The following is an 18945-nucleotide window of genomic DNA, read 5'->3' as shown; positions in this document are numbered from 1 at the left end:
AGCTAGCTAACACTAAACGATCCAACGTTGACATTTTCAAAAAATATTCACCCCAATTTATATTAAATTGGAATATATGTGTTAATATGTTATTACGTTAAAAACTATGTTTCTGTTTCTTTAGTTTTTTTTAATTTGTAAAGCAGAACTTCTCTAGTGACAAACGTTTCACATCGGACCTAAAACTATATGGGACCTAACGCAGGCAAGATACAAATGTTGGAGTAAAGAAGCTATCTGGGGTTTGGTTAGAATTTTTTTTTTTTACGTATTCTTCACTTCCAGTTCTGATACATAATTATGTTGCATATGTCGAGGGTATCTGGTATTAAAAACTCAGATTAGCTGTGTTGACAGGACATATCTGGTAACGTTAGCTTATTTCGGGAAGAATATGTTGCTACTAACGTTAGCTGTCATATGTACTAACTTATGTAACTTATGTACTACGTAACTTGAACAAAGTTTTGGTTTGAAGCTTTATTTCATGTATTCCATACATATTGACACTTCTACAATGTAACGTTACCTTTCTGTTTTTTGTTTGGATTTCAGAAAATGGTGGTAAGCTCTCCCTCTCCTCTGCCTGAGAGAGCCATTTATGGGTTTGTCCTTTTCCTTGGCTCACAGTTTGGCTTCTGTAAGTGATATATTGATATTTCACTGTTCAAATATTTAAATATCTAAATAACATTGCAAATATTTCAGAGACATTCAGGGAATTGAATACCATGTGTATACAGTGTAATGTACAATTCAGACGCTGCTACAAAAAACACCTTTTAAAATAAAATGATGTGTCTATTAATTCTGTTTATTGAAGAAGAAAAAGTCTCTGATATCGCTTTGGTTAAATATTCTACAAATGTACGTAAAATATATAAAAATAAATAAAACAGTGTCAGATCCAGTCATTAATCACACTCACTATCAGGTTATGGGGAATGTAATTGCAATGCAGTAACTCTGTCTGTATGAATGAATGTATGAAGTCTGCAATGTTAGTCTACTTTCCTTTCTTCTCTCCGCAGTTCTGTATTGCCTGTGGGCCTTCATACCAGAGGAGTGGCTTCATTCAATAGGTCTGACCTACTGGCCTCAAAAGTAGGTAGAAGTTCATGTTGGACATTAGTTATCCAATACGCAGTCCAATACCCCTCTCTTACTGTTAAATTGAATAGTATAGTAGCTTCAGGAAATACATGTACCACATTATAACTTTTATGATCCGTTAACTAAAACATGTTTCTTTCTTGTGTAGATATTGGGCCCTAGCTGTACCAATCTATCTTCTGGTTGCAATAGTGATCACTTCGGTGTTGCTGTTCGGAGTGAACATGAACAACACGGCTCCACTCGACTCCCTGGACAACATCACAGGTGAAGACACAACTGTACCCTACTCGTTAGGAGACAATCAAGCGGCAACCTTTGGTTCAGAAAAGTGAACACACTCCACCGATCTCCTAAGTGGGCATAGTGATGGTGTATTAACCTCTACTTTATTGTATTTCTTCAGTAAACATTGTAAACTCAATTCTATGGTTTCAACCGCTAGTTTCAAATCTTCTTCAATACAGCATGATATTCATTTAATAAATTATGGTTTGTTTTAGAGTAATTTAGACAACAAAGCAGTATGCTTTAGGGCGGGGCTACCTTGTGATTTACAGGTCGCGACCGCGGCATATTTGTGTAATGTACTGTATATTATAATGTAATATATTTGTATATGATATGTTTAATCTTACTGCAAGTCTCCCAATACGACAAAACTCTCAAGTCTTCAATATTTTCTCATGGAGTTCGGAACTTTCTGACCCTTATGTCCTTTCATGTTTCTTTTTGTCACAGATGTGTACGCTCAAGGCCAGAGGACAACAAACTGCCACAAGGGGGGGATACCCAGACTAAAAGATGTTTCCATTAGTGAAGTCAACCAAATATTCTATTTGTCCCCCACATCATAGCAAACAGGAACTGATTTAGCCAGAGGAAGACCAAAAGTTAAGCTGCAGGGGATTTGTTATGGTGTCAGTGTGTTCACTTTGTTTAAAAAAAGAAGGATTCTGCTTTTATTTATTTATCCAGGTCAATGCAATATGGGAAAAATATGTACTGACATTATTGACTTCATCTAGTCCTTTATGTACAAATTAATGTGCTCTGTGTGTGTTAATAATATAGTGAATAACACAATTTCACAATATGAACAAAGTAACTATTATCAAAGTAATTTGTATATTGGATGAACAAGGCCATTTTATTCAATAAATTTCATACTTTTGTTTAACATGTGTTTTGTGAAATATTACACATAAGATAATATCATGAGCTACTATATCTTATTTTTACATGATAACCTGTTGCATTTTATATTTCAAAGGTCTTAAAAGATGCTAGACAATATTGTATTTTAAAACACATCAATCTATTTGGTCAAAATCACAATTCAGGGTCTAGATATAAAGGTTAATGTATATATTTTGTTATTATGGTGGGTTACCTCCAAGTCCTCTCACTTATAGTTCCACACAGATAATGTATCTTATACATTATCATTGTTTCACTTTAGTACAGGGTTTCCACTTTCACACTAATAATTGAGACATATTCTGTCAGTCATGGTATATAGTTTCCTCAGGTATATTCCACTGAAATGACTAAATTACTTTTTCCATCTGGATTGCAATCCCTTCCTTCCGCTGCATTCCTATGCACTGGGTGGCGATAGAGTACCACTTTGCATGGCTGTCTAAAAGAAGAAGACCGTGCTTCCATGATACTACACACACACACACACACACACACACACACACACACAATTTGTCATTCATCCAGTACTAGCTGTTGTCCCTCCAGCCAGAGTTGCACGTGTTTCGCTGCAGTAGTAAACACATGGCCTTCGCTCTGCCGGTGTGGCTCGCGGTCCAGGAGGAGCTCCTCGGACATGGCGGCGCGGACAGTGCGGCTTCGAGCAGCTTTGACGACTTCGACGACGGCGCTTTGTTCCAGTTGTTCCACCTCACCAGACCCTGCATCGCTTTCATCACAGACGCAGTCCGCATCCGCATGAAGAACGTCGCCGTGAATACACCCGCACTGTCGGTGGACGCGACGGTCATGGTGGCGCTAAACTTTTACGCGCATGGCGTTTCCTCCGCCGAAGTCCTGCAGAGACTCGGACCGAGCCAGGCGGACTGCCCCGAGGTCATTTGCACAGTCTCCGGTGTCATCGCGGGTATGGCCGATCAGTTCATCTCATTCCCGCTGCTTCGGGATGCCAAAAACAATGTCGCCTCCAGCATCAGGAGAGTCTGCGGGATCCCCGACGTGCTGGGTGTCTTGGCTCCAGCTCACTTCAAGATACGAGCCTCTCCGTATGAGAAGGAGACGTTCAGGTCTTTTGTCAACACCTTGGGCTACACGTCGGTGGTGAGCCAGATCATATGCGACTCCGACGGCAACATCCTGAGTGTGGAAAAGTGTTGCGTGGGCAGCACGTTTGAGCAGGAGATATGGGACTCGTCGTTCAAAGGAAGGGAACTGGAGGAGGAACTGCACGGACCATATTGGGTTATTGGTAAGATGTAAAACAAACAAAAAAGCATCTTTAAGAATGGTGACTGACTGTTTAGATGTCAGAACTTAACTCATATTTTTCTCTGTGCAAAGTGACATGTTTTTATAAATGTCAGTGTATAATTAAAACACACACAAACGTATGACATTACCTGCTTTTTAAAAACTCATTATAATATCCAATACCAATAAAATAAACAATATATGCTTTCGACGTTATGCTACTACCCACGAACAAAAATAAACTCAAGTTTGATCAATTTAAAAAAAAAAAAACTCAAGGTCCACATGCTTTCTCCAGAGCTTTCAACTGTTTGTCAGTCTTCCACAGAAAAATCTGCAGAGGAAATCTCTTGGAAAAGCTTATGAGTGGACCTTCATTTAAATCGTTTTTTCTTTTGTCAAACTACTATTTCCAAGGTTAGGAATGGACTTTCCCACTTGATTTATTATATTATGTGTTTATTTTGCAGGGATATGCACACCAATCAACAGTAAAACTGCATCAGCCAGAGTTTCAATTTTCCAGCCATTTCTTTTTTAAAGCAGCCTGAAATGTATTCAAAAGATTGCCATATTAGATAACACACCCACATACCGTGTTACTTGCTACCACATAAAAAAAAACTATGCAACGCAGTCCTAGTTCACATTCACTTTTTAATTATATTCAATGAGATTTTCTATCGATTTAAGCTCCGAAACCCATTTGAGCTTTTATTAATTGCATTCTCTCCTGAATTTCTTAAAGGTGGAAAAGGCTATCACTTAAGCAAACATGTCTTGACTCCTGTGTCAGAACCTGCAAATGACAGTGAGACCCGCTTCAATGAGGCCCATGCGAAGATCCACAACGTCATGCGGACAACGCTCGGCTCCATGAAGAGGCGCTTCAGGTGTCTGATGCAACTTGGTTTTGCACAAGAATGCTCTTTGGACAAAAAGGCCAACATCATCAAGGCGTGCAGTGTTCTGCACAACATCGCTAAGAAGTTCTCTGTCCCGCCCCCGCCTGTAGCCGGCAAAATTGAGCCCCTGCATCCAGGCAAGCAGCATTCAGGGCCAGTGACTGTCAACACTGAGGCCCTACAAGCCAGGCAGGAACTCATCCTTCGTAACTTCTCTTTTGCCTTCACTAGCAAGGACCCGCCACGTACAAGTATCATGGGGGAGGATGTGTGAGCAGAGTGGGTGTGTTAGAAACTTGTATCAAAGTACGAACATTGGACCCAAAACCCAATTTATAGAGCAATATGTATACTCGGTGTGTTGCTTGTCTGTGTCAGTTTAACACTAATATGAAAATGTGATACATTGTGTTTTTCTTTTAGTTAACAGACTTGGCAGACACATTCAGATATTTCTGTTCATGAAAAATATTGTATTGTATTGTACAATTAGAAAATCTTTCGTTTCTACCTACATTTATTATTAATAAATGTGATTTAAAAAATAATAATAAGAGGAAGCATACACATTTTGTAAATGAGGAACACACATTTACAAGTTAAATAAAATCTAAAGAGTACTAACCATGTACAGTAAATGTATAAGGCTTAAATGTTTGCATATTTACAATTAATAACAAAAATATAGCATGTCAACATAATTACTTTTTCATTTAATGCATAAAAGAGTGCCTTCAGTGCTGACGATCTTGTTTAGTTTAGGCTTTTGTCAGCACTTGGAGTGCAGTGGCATTGACGTAGATCATATCTGCATTCTCATATATGTTCTCTTCATTCTTCTCATCTGGCTGCAGACGGTCCATGATGCATTGGTGCAGGAAAACATACTGGGACTGAAAATAAACCACATTTTACTGGTTATTTGAAAAGCAGAACTTTGGGTGTAACGTGTGTATGTTCACATAGTATTCTGGCTGACACTTCCTTTTTAATGTTAACCAGCCTCAGTTTCCTAATAATGTAGGTTTGTTCCGTTTTACAGGTGAGCAATACAATTCATTTAAATATGAATATAAACAAACACTGACACTAGAAACTGACAATTTCAGAACTGTTTTGGAGGGTGCAAAACAACAACTACATGGAATTCTAAGCAGTTTACAATTAAACCTTAAACATGTTTCCATGTACGGAAGTGATACTTCAGCCTGTAGGAAGTTCATATGAGCGGTTTTACCTCCGTCTGCACCATGTGTGGTCGGCTCAGTCTCATCTTGTGCACAAAGCCTTGGATTCCCACAGCTCTTTCTTTCTCGAGCTGCTGAAGCAGCACATCCAGAGCGATGATAGTGCCCGTTCTCCCCACTCCAGCACTAAGAGAGAGACAAAGAGTAAAAGGTAAGCAGTTATTGTCCAGGTTTGATGGTCGTCTTGATGGTCTCAAGGTAGATTTTTAACTACATGTGGAAGTCACTCACTTCTGAATTTAAAACATTGTCTCCCCCCTGAGCGCCTTCTTACATACGACTGACATGCAAACTAAAGCAGTGAAAGTTATAAAAGCTGATATTTCATCTAAAATGCATGTGCATATATGTCATTCAATTTAATAGCAGTAATGTTGTAAGCGCACCCAACTACGTCACCCCCCTTGTTCTTTGTTGGATTTGTATAGGCTGACCGATAAGAACTCATTCTGTACCTGCAGTGAACCACCGTTGGTGCTTCAGCCCCATCGCTCTCTATGTGCCGTCTCACCAGTCCTCTGAACTGTATCAGGACTTCTGTGCCCTGTGGGACTCCATGGTCAGGCCAGGCAGTGAAGTGAAAATGTCTCACTGTGCGCTCCTCTGAGTTATTCCCCTGTGAAGATGATCAAAGAGAGCAATTCAAATACTGTAAGTCTTGAACCAACAAAAACATCGTCGAAGTCGTCAAGCGTTTATCCTCTTTAGAAATGTGTTATGAATTGTTATTTGTGCTCTGACACAATCACAGTTTCTATTCACTGTTGTGTGCTTTGTGACTTGGAATTATATTAAAACTGATCCTATTTAACAATACAATTTTTAGAGATGGTCCGTACATGTTTCACTCTGAATTCCCTCAATGTCCAGTTGGGCTCCTGCTGCTCAGATATGGTGGTGACCACCAGCTCTCCGTAGGAGCACGGCTTTCTGTCTGCAGGCCAGTATCGCTCACACTTGGTCTAGGGAAAAGAAACACCAAAAATGGGTTATTGAAGCTGTTTTAACTTGAAGTCAATAGAAGTCCGTTTTTTTGTGGGGCCAAAAAAAAAACACAAAAAGTAAGTGTGTGCACTGTCAATAACTTTCAATGATGACACCAGCCATAACATGTCCTATATGCTGATGACATCTTAATATATGTTGACAAAGCCCCCACTTCCATTCCTCATATGCTAAGTGCCTTTACAGATTTTAGTTCCTTGTCCGGTTATAAAATGAATTGGACTAAATCAGCTCTTTTACCTTTAAATCAATATTTAACACCAAGTTCCCTACCTTCTAATATTCCTATTGTTAAACATTTCAAATACCTTGGAATTGAAATCGTCAAATCCCTAAATAAAATGATCTCAAAAAACTACATGGACATATATAAATGTATTGAATCTGACCTTAACAGATGGACTCAGAGTTAAAAATCTACTAAAGGTGGTCTTCAGTTACAAGCTTTAAATATCATTTGTGGCCTTTTGTTTTGAGACCACTCTCAATTTGGTTGAACCCAGAGGCATCGGTATCTTGGAAACCAATTGGAGAAAATCTTGCCGCACCACGCAGGTTAGAGGACCTGGTTTATTCCACTTAAACAAGCTAAACTCTCACTTGGCCCAATTATATATTTCGTACTATCAACATGGCTGAAAAAGAGACCAAAACAAATCTCAAATGGTATTGCAACACCCCAATTTTTAATAACTGTCTATTACTTACCGGTAGGGTCTCATTTTCTTCATCAACATGGGCAAGCAAAAAGATAACTAGCAGATATCTTTAATGAGAATGGTTTGAGGTCATTTAATGATATACGTACTACCTATGACATACCTGGCTCATCTTTTTTTTCTATATCTACAACTAAGATCATCACTTAAAGCATACGGGGTACCATGGATGATCCTTTGGGATCACATCACCTGCATTCTATTTTGAATACACAAGGCCAAACTAAGGGATTAGTATCCAGCTGTACTCATTTTTCTCTGTATCTTCTCACAAACCCTTACATATTGAACAGGTCTGGGCCAAAGACCTCGAACTGTGATGGAGAATGTGCTGCTGGACTGGGATTATATTTGGAAAGGTATAACTGGAACCTCGAAAAACCCCAACCATCAGCAGATTCAACTACACTTTTTACATCGAACCTATTATACACCGAGGATTTTTTTTTAAATAAAAAAAACAATTACATCATCAATATGTACCTTTTGTACATATTTTCATGTATATGTTTTGTAAAGATGTCAATCTTTTTTGGAAAATGGTACGTCTCTTTTTGACAAAGATCATAAACTATGTAGTTCCATGCACTCCTGCCATGCTGCTTCTAAATGATTTTTCCACACGGGAGTTATCACAGCATCAAAAACGCATCTTACTCACCGGCCTGACAGCTGAAAAATAAAAGCTAGCAATGCATTGGAGTCCACCTCATACTCTTACAAAACCCCAGTGGTTAGCTAGTTATCTTGATGTTGTGAACATGGAACTCTCAATAGCTAGAATACACGGTGCTAAAGAAAACAACTATTTTATCCTGGTCTACGGCTTTAAGCAAAAAATATCCTAATATAATACATTCCCTTGGATGTATGTATGTGTGTGTATACATATGTGTATATATACCCTAATGTATTTAGTTTCATTTGTATGGTTATGTGCACGTGTATCTTTATGTACATGTCCTGTGCACATCTTTTCTTTATATGCATATCTAGAAAATCAATAAAAATGTGATCACAAAAAATCTTCCTGATGACTTACCCGTCCTCCCTCAGTGCAGTTGGTTACCATGACGATGCCTTTCACTCTTTGTTCCCAGATCATTCTCCAAAAGTCATTGACTGTCGAGGGCAGAGGACCCTGGGTGGCGATGTACTCTTTGTTGCTGTTGAAGCCCTAAGAAGCAATTGGCAAAGGTAACATGAACACCTGTCCAGCTTGTACGAGTCCTATATTGTTCAGCATGACATCATAAAACACCATTTTCATTAGAGATAATAAATGGTTCAAGCTTATCAAATCTGCCCTTTGACCATCATCAAGTAGTACCTACTGGCATGTAACTGGCATTAATGTAGTCCGAAGTTTCCTTGGGATTGGATGTAGATAACTTCACCCGGCACCAGTCATCTAGGATGACAAAACAGAAGATGGTTCAGCTGCAATGCACCACAACTAAAGTCGGCCATGCTTAGAATGAATCGGTGGATTTGGACTATTTTATGAGTGTTGACTGCTCATGATATTGTCGTCCAGCGGTCAGAGGACAGGCTTACACGGCAGGACATTGTTGAAACGGTTCCTTGCTTTGCTCTGGACTAGAAGAGCTGCCTCTCGTGTTTGCTCCGTGCCAACAGGAATGAAGCTCTGCATGGAAGTTTGGAGATGAGAATGTATGTGATTGAACGGAAAGCAAGTGAAACGGTACCTCAGCTATACACACACACACACACACACACACACACACACACACACACACACACACACACAGTTCATAAATAGGAAGACATAGCAGAGAAACAAAATACAATATGCGTTTATGCACCTCATATTCCTGGCTGAAGCCTCTACTGTCATCCACACCTAATTGGTAGAAGTGGTCTGGAAACTTTGCCACAGAAATAGCTCTGAAAAAATACACACAACAAAAGTAGAACCCATGGCATGTTGTGATGGTATTTAAAACAATTGACATACACAAATATGACATAATAAAGCCACTTTATTATGACACTATATTTTCATATGTGGTCAACCTTCTAATTCTCTGTAGATACAATATAGAATGTCCCTTTTCTCTGCATTGTAGACTGATTGTTCGTGGTGTTAGCATTGTGTAGAAATAGTTAAATGTATACTTACTTGAACTTTTTCTTGGATTGTCTTGGACCACCAATGAATACATTTTTTCTGCTGTGGGAAAGAAGCAAAGAGGGTATGATTGAGTCTGATTCACTACATGTCAGGAAGAAAATATTACTATGGTTACTGAGGCATCACTAACCTGATAATAGCTGGTCTTTTGAAAAAAATAAAGAGAGCCAAACAGACCAGGAGACCAAAAAGCAAAACACCAAATACGGACCCTGCAATGACTCCTACGGAGGGTAGATTCTGGATTAAAGACTTCAAAACATATACATACTCAACACAGTAGTCACCAAAACCAAACAACAAGCCGTCATACAACTGATTCCAAACAGCACAATAATGCGATAAAAGTGAGAATATATTGTTAAAAGGTTACTTCAGGAAACACACTGAAATGGTACTTCTATAGAGTAATATAGTCACTTTGACTCACCCCTTGGATCAGTGAGACATGAAAAAACGAATGGTTCATAACTCCTGACGGTCCCGGACAGTGAAACTAAAGACACCTTGTATGTTTTAGCAGGTTGGAATCCAGGTATTTTGAGATGTTGTTCCTCATTTTCATGCACTTTGTAATTTCTCCCAGTCACGTTCACCTCCACAGAAGTCCACACGCCAGCCGGTTTATTCCAGACGATAAAGACAGAATAGCCAGCGTCCCAGTACTCGCAGTGAGCGGTTAAATACGGAGGAACTGAGTAAAACAAGTGGAAATGTGCCTTTACAATACAACCACAGACCAGTGTAACCATTGTCAAACAACACAAATTCATGCATTTGCTTTTATGTCCATCGAAAAGTAATAGTACAGAACCATCGTTAGCCAATCCACAGGAAGTTAACTTAAATACTTTGATCATAATTGATTAGTCACTTAAAATACAAAAATGCCAATCATTCTGTCAATCATTCCAACTTTACCAGATTGAGGATATGCTGCTTTCTTTCTGTATTATGTGTTGGATACATCAAATGGTTTCGGGGATTTTTTGTCGGAACTAAATAGCAATTTGAAGAGGCCGCTGTTGACTCTAGGCAGGGTGCTTGTCGGCATTTTATATATTTTCACACACACAAAAATTAATTGATTAGATGAATATACAGGGTGCTTTCCACTACAATTGTGGTTCAAATGCTTTGAAATATTATTTTATAATATCTATATAAAAATTGAGAAAGATCATGTAAACATTGTTTCTGTGGGAAATGCAAACAAATATCAGTTAATGTGGTAAAACAGTGTTATACTCACTGATTGTCAAACTGTGGCTACACTGTAGAAAGTGCATGGACTTTGCTTCATAGACCAGAGACACCTCATAGGTCGCGCCAGGGTAAAGACGAGCAAATGACACATTGCCTCTTCCAGGACTGACATGAGTTTCCGATTTATAAGTGGCTGTTGCATTCGAGAACAAGCCTTCAATCGTCCCTTGGATTGATGAGTTAGTAACACGCCAGGGGACATTGGTACAGTCTATGGCTGAAATTAATGAGAAAATAAAAGCTTCCAATTGTTAAAACTAAAACATGATTCAATCAACAAATAATGCTTTCGTTACAATTCATATTGAAAAGTGTTTGAGAGTTTGTCGCAGAGAAAGCATGTAAATACCTGTTACTGTGAAGCCTTTATAAGCAGTGCTATTAAGTTCAGAGAACACTGTGATCACGCTGAATGAATACTCCGTTCCAGGCTGGAGAGAGGTGATTGGATAGGAGACAACATCCATGGCTCTTTTTGGGAGAAGTTGGGAATGTGCCCCATTAATTTGGAGAAAGTAGTCCCAGTCTTTATTCGTCTGCCACGTCAGGTTGAAGCTGGTCACAGAGCGTTCAGTCACGTTGACCACAGTCACCATTGAGGGAACTGAAAACACACACACACACACACGGTGTATCAATGTAAGTACATTTTGAATGCAGATATTAAGATTTCAAAAAATGAATTTCAAAACATTCACTCTGACCTGAGAATGATTAATAGCCTAAATAATAAGAGGTGTATTAGAGAGATCCATGTCACTACAGTATCTCCGGTCTGTTGTCTGTTCTGTTGAACTGTAGTTCTGTTTTTTCACTTTATTACTGAAGTGTTCTATTAGTCTGATTTTAATCATCAGTTGCAAACTCTTGTGCATAATGATCAGGTAGTGTTATGTAACGTCGATGAGTATTAGTTCCTCTAAATCCTATGTCTGTTGGAAGTTTAATTTGTGATGCGTGGGACAACGAGTTAAAGTTTATAAGGTGCAATTAAATACAGCAATTTGTAGAGGGTTGGCATATCATAAGCAAAATTCCTGACTTCAAATGTTTACTCAAAGGTCACCTACCAGTCGCAGCGTTAAAGGAGAATCCAGTGCTGTTGACTTTCTCAAAGCGAGTGATGAGAGTGAAATCATATTTTGTCCCCGCATTAAGAGAATCAACCTCATGTGTGACTGATGCGTCTTGAGGAGATATGTTGATGGTGATCTCTTTGTCATCATATTGTAGAGCGTATGATGATATGTTGTTGACTTTGTCCCACATCAGAGTTATACTGCTCTCATTTTGTGTTGACGCAGTCACATTATTTACATTTCCAGGAGCTAAAATGTAAATAAACAGTTAACATTTTTCCCAGCAAACAGTCTTTCAAGCAAATTAATAGTTGGATTCAACTCCATTATTTTATCAGCAAAAGTAAAAATCATTAATCCATCTATTAACAATAAGAGACTTTAAATTAGATATTGTTACAGAGCACTGTCCTTGCTCTTGGTTTAATCTGGAGAAAAACGTCTTACCAGTGGGTGCTGTGTGGTTCACTCCGCTGCTTCTGACTTTTTCAAACACAGTGAAGAGACTGAAGCTGTATATAGTCCCACTTGTGAGCTCTGAGATTGTGTATGACACTGGATCCTGTCCCGCTGATGCAGAAACATTAAACACTATTCCATTTAGCCCAAGTGTATAAGTGAGGAGGTCATTCACTTTTTTCCACTGCAGAGTTATATTGGTCTCACTTTGTGCAACCGATTGGAAATCTTCTGCATTGGGAGGAGCTTGGATGTAAAAAGAAGTGGAGAAGATGTTGAAACAAAATCTGAGTAAAACAATTACATCTGTTAAAATGTAGTGTTTTGTGTAGTTTAAAAAAATTAAATAATAATAAGTTGCATTGCATTATTGCTTTTCATTAGCCACAATCTACGATATTGAGTGAACAACACCCTTCTGTTACTTATAAACTTTTAATTATAGTATATTCTTGCAGAGCTTTGCACTGGTGTTATGACTGACTTGTTTGCAGGTGATTGGATGGAGGTATTTAGTCCAATCCCAATCTCCACCCTAAACCCTCAAACCCTGAACCCTCGGGGATTTACTGACGTCACCTGCAAGTTGTTGAGTGTGAGAGGCTGTAAGGGCTTGAACTGGTGTAAATATGAATGGGACAGAACTTTGCTGCAACATATCAGGGAACTACATAAACAAATATTGTGTACAATTGTGTATTTATTTTATACTTTTTATTCACTGATTTGAACGTCTTCAAAGTCATTTTAAATTTTCTATTTTCTCGTTTTATCAAACGAAATATTATAAATATAATTTCTGTTTGAATTCCTCTGATTGCATGTGTTTTTATGTCCTTCCTTAATCCGTAATGTTGTAGTGTAAAGGTATTTTATCGGGCTGAACGTCCACGTGCCTCTTTGTTTACCTTCTTTTTTTTACGTCTCCATTCTTCTATTGAGAACTGCGTGTTTAACATCACATTGCTATGAATTGTGGGTAATTCCCTTCAGCAAAGTCGGCATCTAATGCTGACTTACGGAAAGGGTTCGTAAAGGGCTCAAAATATCTGCCAGAGAGCCCTCAAGCGCTCTACGATGTGACAGTGGGACAGCCCTAAACCTTCACGGACTTTGCGGGAGCGCGCCTCAAAGTCTGTGAGTCCGTAAGGGTGGAGATGGTGATTGGGCCTCCCTTTCTTATCTCTCCAGCTTCCAACCAGGCGATGCTGCACTTCGCTGATCCTTGGGTGGTGGGGGTATTGAGCAGTCTGTGTAGTGGTAGGGCTGAGAAGCCCTTTTTGTTCAAACTTGTTTTCTCCTGTTTACTGGTAGGGACATAGGTAAGATACCTGCAATGTATTGTATTACTTTGTGCAGGATAGGGAAGTGAGGCTACTTGCAAAGATTGCTTTGTTTGTTGTTTCGGACCAGGATCACCCTTATGATTAGTTTCTACCAGTATCACAATAAATAAATATTGTGGACTGTCTGTCGCATTGGTCCTTATTTGGGAGGTGGAGAGAAGGGGAGACACATTGTTGTGCTGTGCTCAGGTTTCCCTTCGACCGGCCCTAACACCTGGCTCTTGATATGAAAGGAATATTCACTCACCAGTAAATGCAATGAGGTTCAACACACTTCTGCTCTTCTACACTTTTAATTATATTATATTCTTACAGAGCTTTGCCCTGGCTCTTGTTATATGTCTATATGAAAGGAATATTCACTGTAGTACTGATTTGAAATATTCCACCTTTACGGAGAACTAGGATGTAAAGATACATTGATACTTAAATCAATATTCATTATATATATTAGCTATTGTAAGTTCTATTGTGTTCAAAGAAAAATTATAACTATAAGTAAAAATACAGCAATTTAATTTGCATATAAGAAGAAAGATGCTTGATTTAAAATGCCTGATGACATACCAGTGACAGCTTCAAATGAGTATCCAGTGCTGTTGACTTCCTGAAACGTTAGGAGGGTGAAATTGTATTTTTTCGTAGCAGTCAGAGGAGTAACCACATGTGTGACTGATGATCCCTCTGTGTCAGATATTAATTCCTCCTTGGAACCTTCTTCGTTAACATATTGTAGATAGTATGTTGAGATGTTGTTAACCTTGTCCCACATCAGAGTGATACTGGTCTCATTTTGTGTCACCACAGTCACATTGTGAACATTTCCAGGAGCTGAAAAGACAAAGAGTTGACAGTTGCATTAAAGAAAGTTTGAGACCCCACATTAGACATCATAATTGGCCTTCACAGAAGTCCGCATCACAATACCAGGAAATGCAGACATGTCACCAAGATAAAGGACAGTGGCTCCAACTTACGTGTTGTTGTTGTTGGAATCTCTGTCAACAATGTTGTAATTTCTGATGTAAACTTATAACTGTTGCTGCTCTATACACAATATTTTGTTTTTAAAATGATATATATGTTTGTAAAATCAATTATTTTGTCAGGTAGAAAAGCGGAGTATTGACAAGCGTAGTTTCTTGTACTAAAATCCTAAAAATAACTGTCCCTATACCTGAAGGCCACCATAGTTCTCCAACCCCCTTGGAAAAAGAGGTGTGAGCAGAAAGGTATTTAGTTAGTTGCAATCAACAACACACCACTAGATGCCACTAAATCCTACACAGTGGACCTTAAGGCTATAGTTCAGAATATTTTCCACTTTTTTCCCCTGCAGAGTGCTGGTCTCAGTTTGTAGTACTGATTTGAAATATTCCACCGTTACGGAGAACTAGGATGTAAAGATACATTGATACTTAAATCAATATTCATTATATATATATTAGCTATTGTAAGTTATATTGTGTTCAAAGAAAAATTATAACTACAAGTAAAAATACAGCAATTTAATTTGCATATAAGAAGAAAGATGCTTGATTTCAAATGCCTGATGACATACCAGTGACAGCTTCAAATGAGTATCCAGTGCTGTTGACTTCCTGAAACGTTAGGAGGGTGAACTTGTATTTTTTCGCAGCAGTCAGAGTAGAAACCACATGTGTGACTGATGATCCCTCTGTGTCAGATATTAATTCCTCCTTGGAACCTTCTTCGTTAACATATTGTAGATAGTATGTTGAGATGTTGTTAACCTTGTCCCACATCAGAGTGATACTGGTCTCATTTTGTGTCACCACAGTCACATTGTGAACATTTCCAGGAGCTGAAAAGACAAAGAGTTGACAGTTGCATTAAAGAAAGTTTGAGACCCCACATTAGACATCATAATTGGCCTTCACTGAAGTCCGCATCACAATACCAGGAAATGCAGACATGTCACCAAGATAAAGGACAGTGGCTCCAACTTACGTGTTGTTGTTGTTGGAATCTCTGTCAACAATGTTGTAATTTCTGATGTAAACTTATAACTGTTGCTGCTCTATACACAATATTTTGTTTTTAAAATGATATATATGTTTGTAAAATCAATTATTTTGTCAGGTAGAAAAGCGGAGTATTGACAAGCGTAGTTTCTTGTACTAAAATCCTAAAAATAACTGTCCCTATACCTGAAGGCCACCATAGTTCTCCAACCCCCTTGGAAAAAGAGGTGTGAGCAGAAAGGTATTTAGTTAGTTGCAATCAACAACACACCACTAGATGCCACTAAATCCTACACAGTGGACCTTAAGGCTATAGTTCAGAATATTTTCCACTTTTTTCCTCTGCAGAGTGCTGGTCTCAGTTTGTAGTACTGATTTGAAATATTCCATCGTTACGGAGAACTAGGATGTAAAGATACATTGATACTTAAATCAATATTCATTATATATATATTAGCTATTGTAAGTTATATTGTGTTCAAAGGAAAATTATAACTACAAGTAAAAATACAGCAATTTAATTTGCCTATAAGAAGAAAGATGCTTGATTTCAAATGCCTGATGACATACCAGTGACAGCTTCAAATGAGTATCCAGTGCTGTTGACTTCCTGAAACGTTAGGAGGGTGAAATTGTATTTTTTCGCAGCAGTCAGAGTAGAAACCACATGTGTGACTGATGATGATCCCTCTGTGCCAGATATGAATTCCTCCTTGGGACCTTCTTCGTTAACATATTGTAGATAGTATGTTGGGATGTTGTTAACCTTGTCCCACATCAGAGTAATACTGGTCTCATTTTGTGTCACCACAGTCACATTGTGAACATTTCCAGGAGCTGAAAAGACAAAGAGTTGACAGTTGCATTAAAGAAAGTTCGAGATACCATATTAGACATCATAATTGGCCTTCACAGAAGTCTGCATCACAATACCAGGAAATGCAGACATGTCACCAAGATAAAGGACAGTGGCTCCAACTTACGTGTTTTTGTTGTTGGAATCTCTGTCAACAATGTTGTCATTTCTGTTGCTGCTGTCATTTCTGATGCTGCTGTCATTTCTGATGCTGCTGTCATTTCTGATGCTGCTGTCATTTCTGATGCGACTGTGGTTTGGTTTGAGTCAGTGACAAACTAAAACAGAATAGGAATTATACAGTCTGAATGACCTCCGACCCAAAATGTTATTTCATATTTAACACAATTGTGTGTTCATCTGACTATGGACTCTCAGTTGAGAGAAATATAATGCAATATTATATTGTATCTAGCATACTGTTAAAAGCATTTTATTTTAATTTTTTAAAGACACCATGGTGTTTCAGAGACATTGTACTTTTTATGTAGGAAACATCTGAGAAGTTCAAATGCAAATTATGGCCCGGAAATTGTTGTAATATGTTGTACTTCGACCTAGTACTTCGAATAGTAGCAACATCTGAAATATACTACTAAAAGAGTTCACAAAAATAGTGATTTCTATGCAACTATTGTCTTCTTTCAATAATACCAATCCTGTTCATTAAATATGTATATATTTGTGCACAGTAGTTATTTATAATAACTTCCATGTGCTACATTTTATACAATGGTATAACTTACAAAATTCCATTTTCCTAATAAATACAGACAGACTGTGTTACAAAACAATATCCAGCTACATCACCTTGTCTAAAATATACGATGAGCAATACTGATAATTAAGACAATGTTTCCACTGTCTAAACTTGGTTATGATTCATATTGTGCCTTGAAGCATCACTGTGGTTTTGACGCTTTTTTTTTTAATAGGTAGACTATCTGATCACTATCAGAGGGGAAAGATTAAAAAAAACACTTACCCAAAGTCGAGTGAGGAAGACACACAGCAGAAAGTGGTCTGAGGTGATTTTGAAAGATAAAAGCTTCATCGTCATTAGGGTTTACTAAGCTACACACATTCCATGAACTCGTAAGATCCCTTTGTGGTCCCAAGACAAACTTTAAGTTTCTGTTTTCAGCACTACTGTGTTGACAGAAGCAACAACACATGAGGTTGACGAAGAAATTCTTCGTGCCTGGCAGACGCAGTCCAATATTAACTTTATTCCGGTGGTGTTGACTTTTAATTCTTAACCATGTCCTCCTTCCGCAACCTCTGATCCCCTCTCATATTGGCAAGTGACTACGTAAATAACTGCTTCTCCTTTTTGGCCTTGTACAACCACAGAGACCTTTGCCCCGCCTGTTACTTCCTTATTAACGGTCATAGTGTGCTACTTGTCAAAGGTAAGTCAATCAAGTAAATGTGCCCCTGTTTTACATGTTTATTAGTGGTGATTGCTTTACATCTGCTCTATGTTTGTCAGTACCAGTTTCATGTTTGTGACTGCCCGTTTATCTTTATGATGTGCAAATAAACGATGACAGGTTTTTTTTTTTCGACCACAGGCAAAGCTTTTTCAAATGCTTCTCAATATATATTACATTTGTTTTTGTTTTCTAACTATTTGAAATTATTATTTAAGTTGTCGTTAAAATCCCTGTCTAGTCTCTTCAGTTGTTCTGGTTTCACACAGCAGTAGATTTGTTTGAAGTTTCTTTGTGCAGTCTCGGAGAGCAGTGATATTTATGGCTTCCTTGTGGTTGACATCTATAAGGAACTGCGAACCGAAAAACCCCAACACCCTTTTAACAGAACATGAAGTTGTGACAGTGTTTATGGTCTCATATTATGGTGCAGTGCTCAATAAAAGTGCAGTTATATCAAAGAAAACTGTGTCCAATGTTGGACATCGGGGAAACATGAGGAGGAAGTAACCTTTGTAAATTACATTAAGTTTCCTTACCTTTTGGTATGACATGATCTCATTATTTAATATAATAACTATAATGAGCTTCTGTATTTGACATTGAACACAACTATTGCTTGTAATAAAAGCATTTTCACTCAGCATTTATGTAAACTTATTTTATTTTATATTTTCTCCCTGTCTGCATGATCATTTGTTTTGAATACAATTTTAAGATCTACACTCCAAAGTTACAAACAAACTTATTTTCAACATGTTGCTCATGTTTTTTTTTATATCTCAATCCATACATACCTTTTTATATGTTTTACATTTTGCAATTGCCAAGAACATTTGTCAATTGGTTTCTTGAAATATTTTAGTGTGATTGAAATAAAAATAAATGACCCCTTGCAGTACAGA

The 18945-nt window shown here is 38.1% G+C and overlaps 3 protein-coding genes across 3 annotated transcripts; 2 read left to right on the top strand and 1 right to left on the bottom strand.

The window, feature by feature from the left end:
- The first annotated feature begins 204 nt into the window (after window positions 1–204).
- pigp (phosphatidylinositol glycan anchor biosynthesis, class P) lies at window positions 205–2293 on the top strand. The gene is made up of 5 exons (XM_079237122.1): window positions 205–247; window positions 556–640; window positions 1032–1104; window positions 1262–1380; window positions 1855–2293. Exons 2-5 carry the CDS (start codon window positions 559–561, stop codon window positions 1968–1970), a joined length of 390 nt encoding a protein of 129 aa, XP_079093248.1. The 5' UTR covers window positions 205–247; window positions 556–558; the 3' UTR covers window positions 1971–2293.
- Window positions 2294–2898: 605 nt separating this feature from the next.
- Window positions 2899–4907, top strand: LOC306753251 (putative nuclease HARBI1; the record flags this gene model as incomplete). The annotated part of the gene is made up of 2 exons (XM_079237118.1): window positions 2899–3583; window positions 4334–4907. 2 exons carry the CDS (start codon window positions 2899–2901, stop codon window positions 4762–4764), a joined length of 1116 nt encoding a protein of 371 aa, XP_079093244.1. The 3' UTR covers window positions 4765–4907.
- Window positions 4908–5199: 292 nt separating this feature from the next.
- On the bottom strand, window positions 5200–17363 carry LOC306753802 (receptor-type tyrosine-protein phosphatase H-like; the record flags this gene model as incomplete). Its single annotated transcript, XM_079237719.1, has 15 exons — window positions 5200–5383; window positions 5728–5863; window positions 6193–6353; window positions 6577–6699; window positions 8504–8638; window positions 8796–8872; window positions 9019–9109; window positions 9288–9369; window positions 9747–9840; window positions 10047–10310; window positions 10869–11099; window positions 11232–11486; window positions 15475–15591; window positions 16472–16588; window positions 17354–17363. 15 exons carry the CDS (start codon window positions 17361–17363, stop codon window positions 5249–5251), a joined length of 2028 nt encoding a protein of 675 aa, XP_079093845.1. The 3' UTR covers window positions 5200–5248.
- Between the last annotated feature and the right edge of the window lie 1582 nt (window positions 17364–18945).

This window comes from Taurulus bubalis, assembly GCF_910589615.1.
Source record: "Taurulus bubalis genome assembly, chromosome: 2".
Taxonomy (NCBI): Eukaryota; Metazoa; Chordata; class Actinopteri; order Perciformes; family Cottidae; genus Taurulus; species Taurulus bubalis.
Note: the sequence above shows the minus strand (reverse complement) of the source record. Positions and strands in the feature narration are given on the sequence as shown.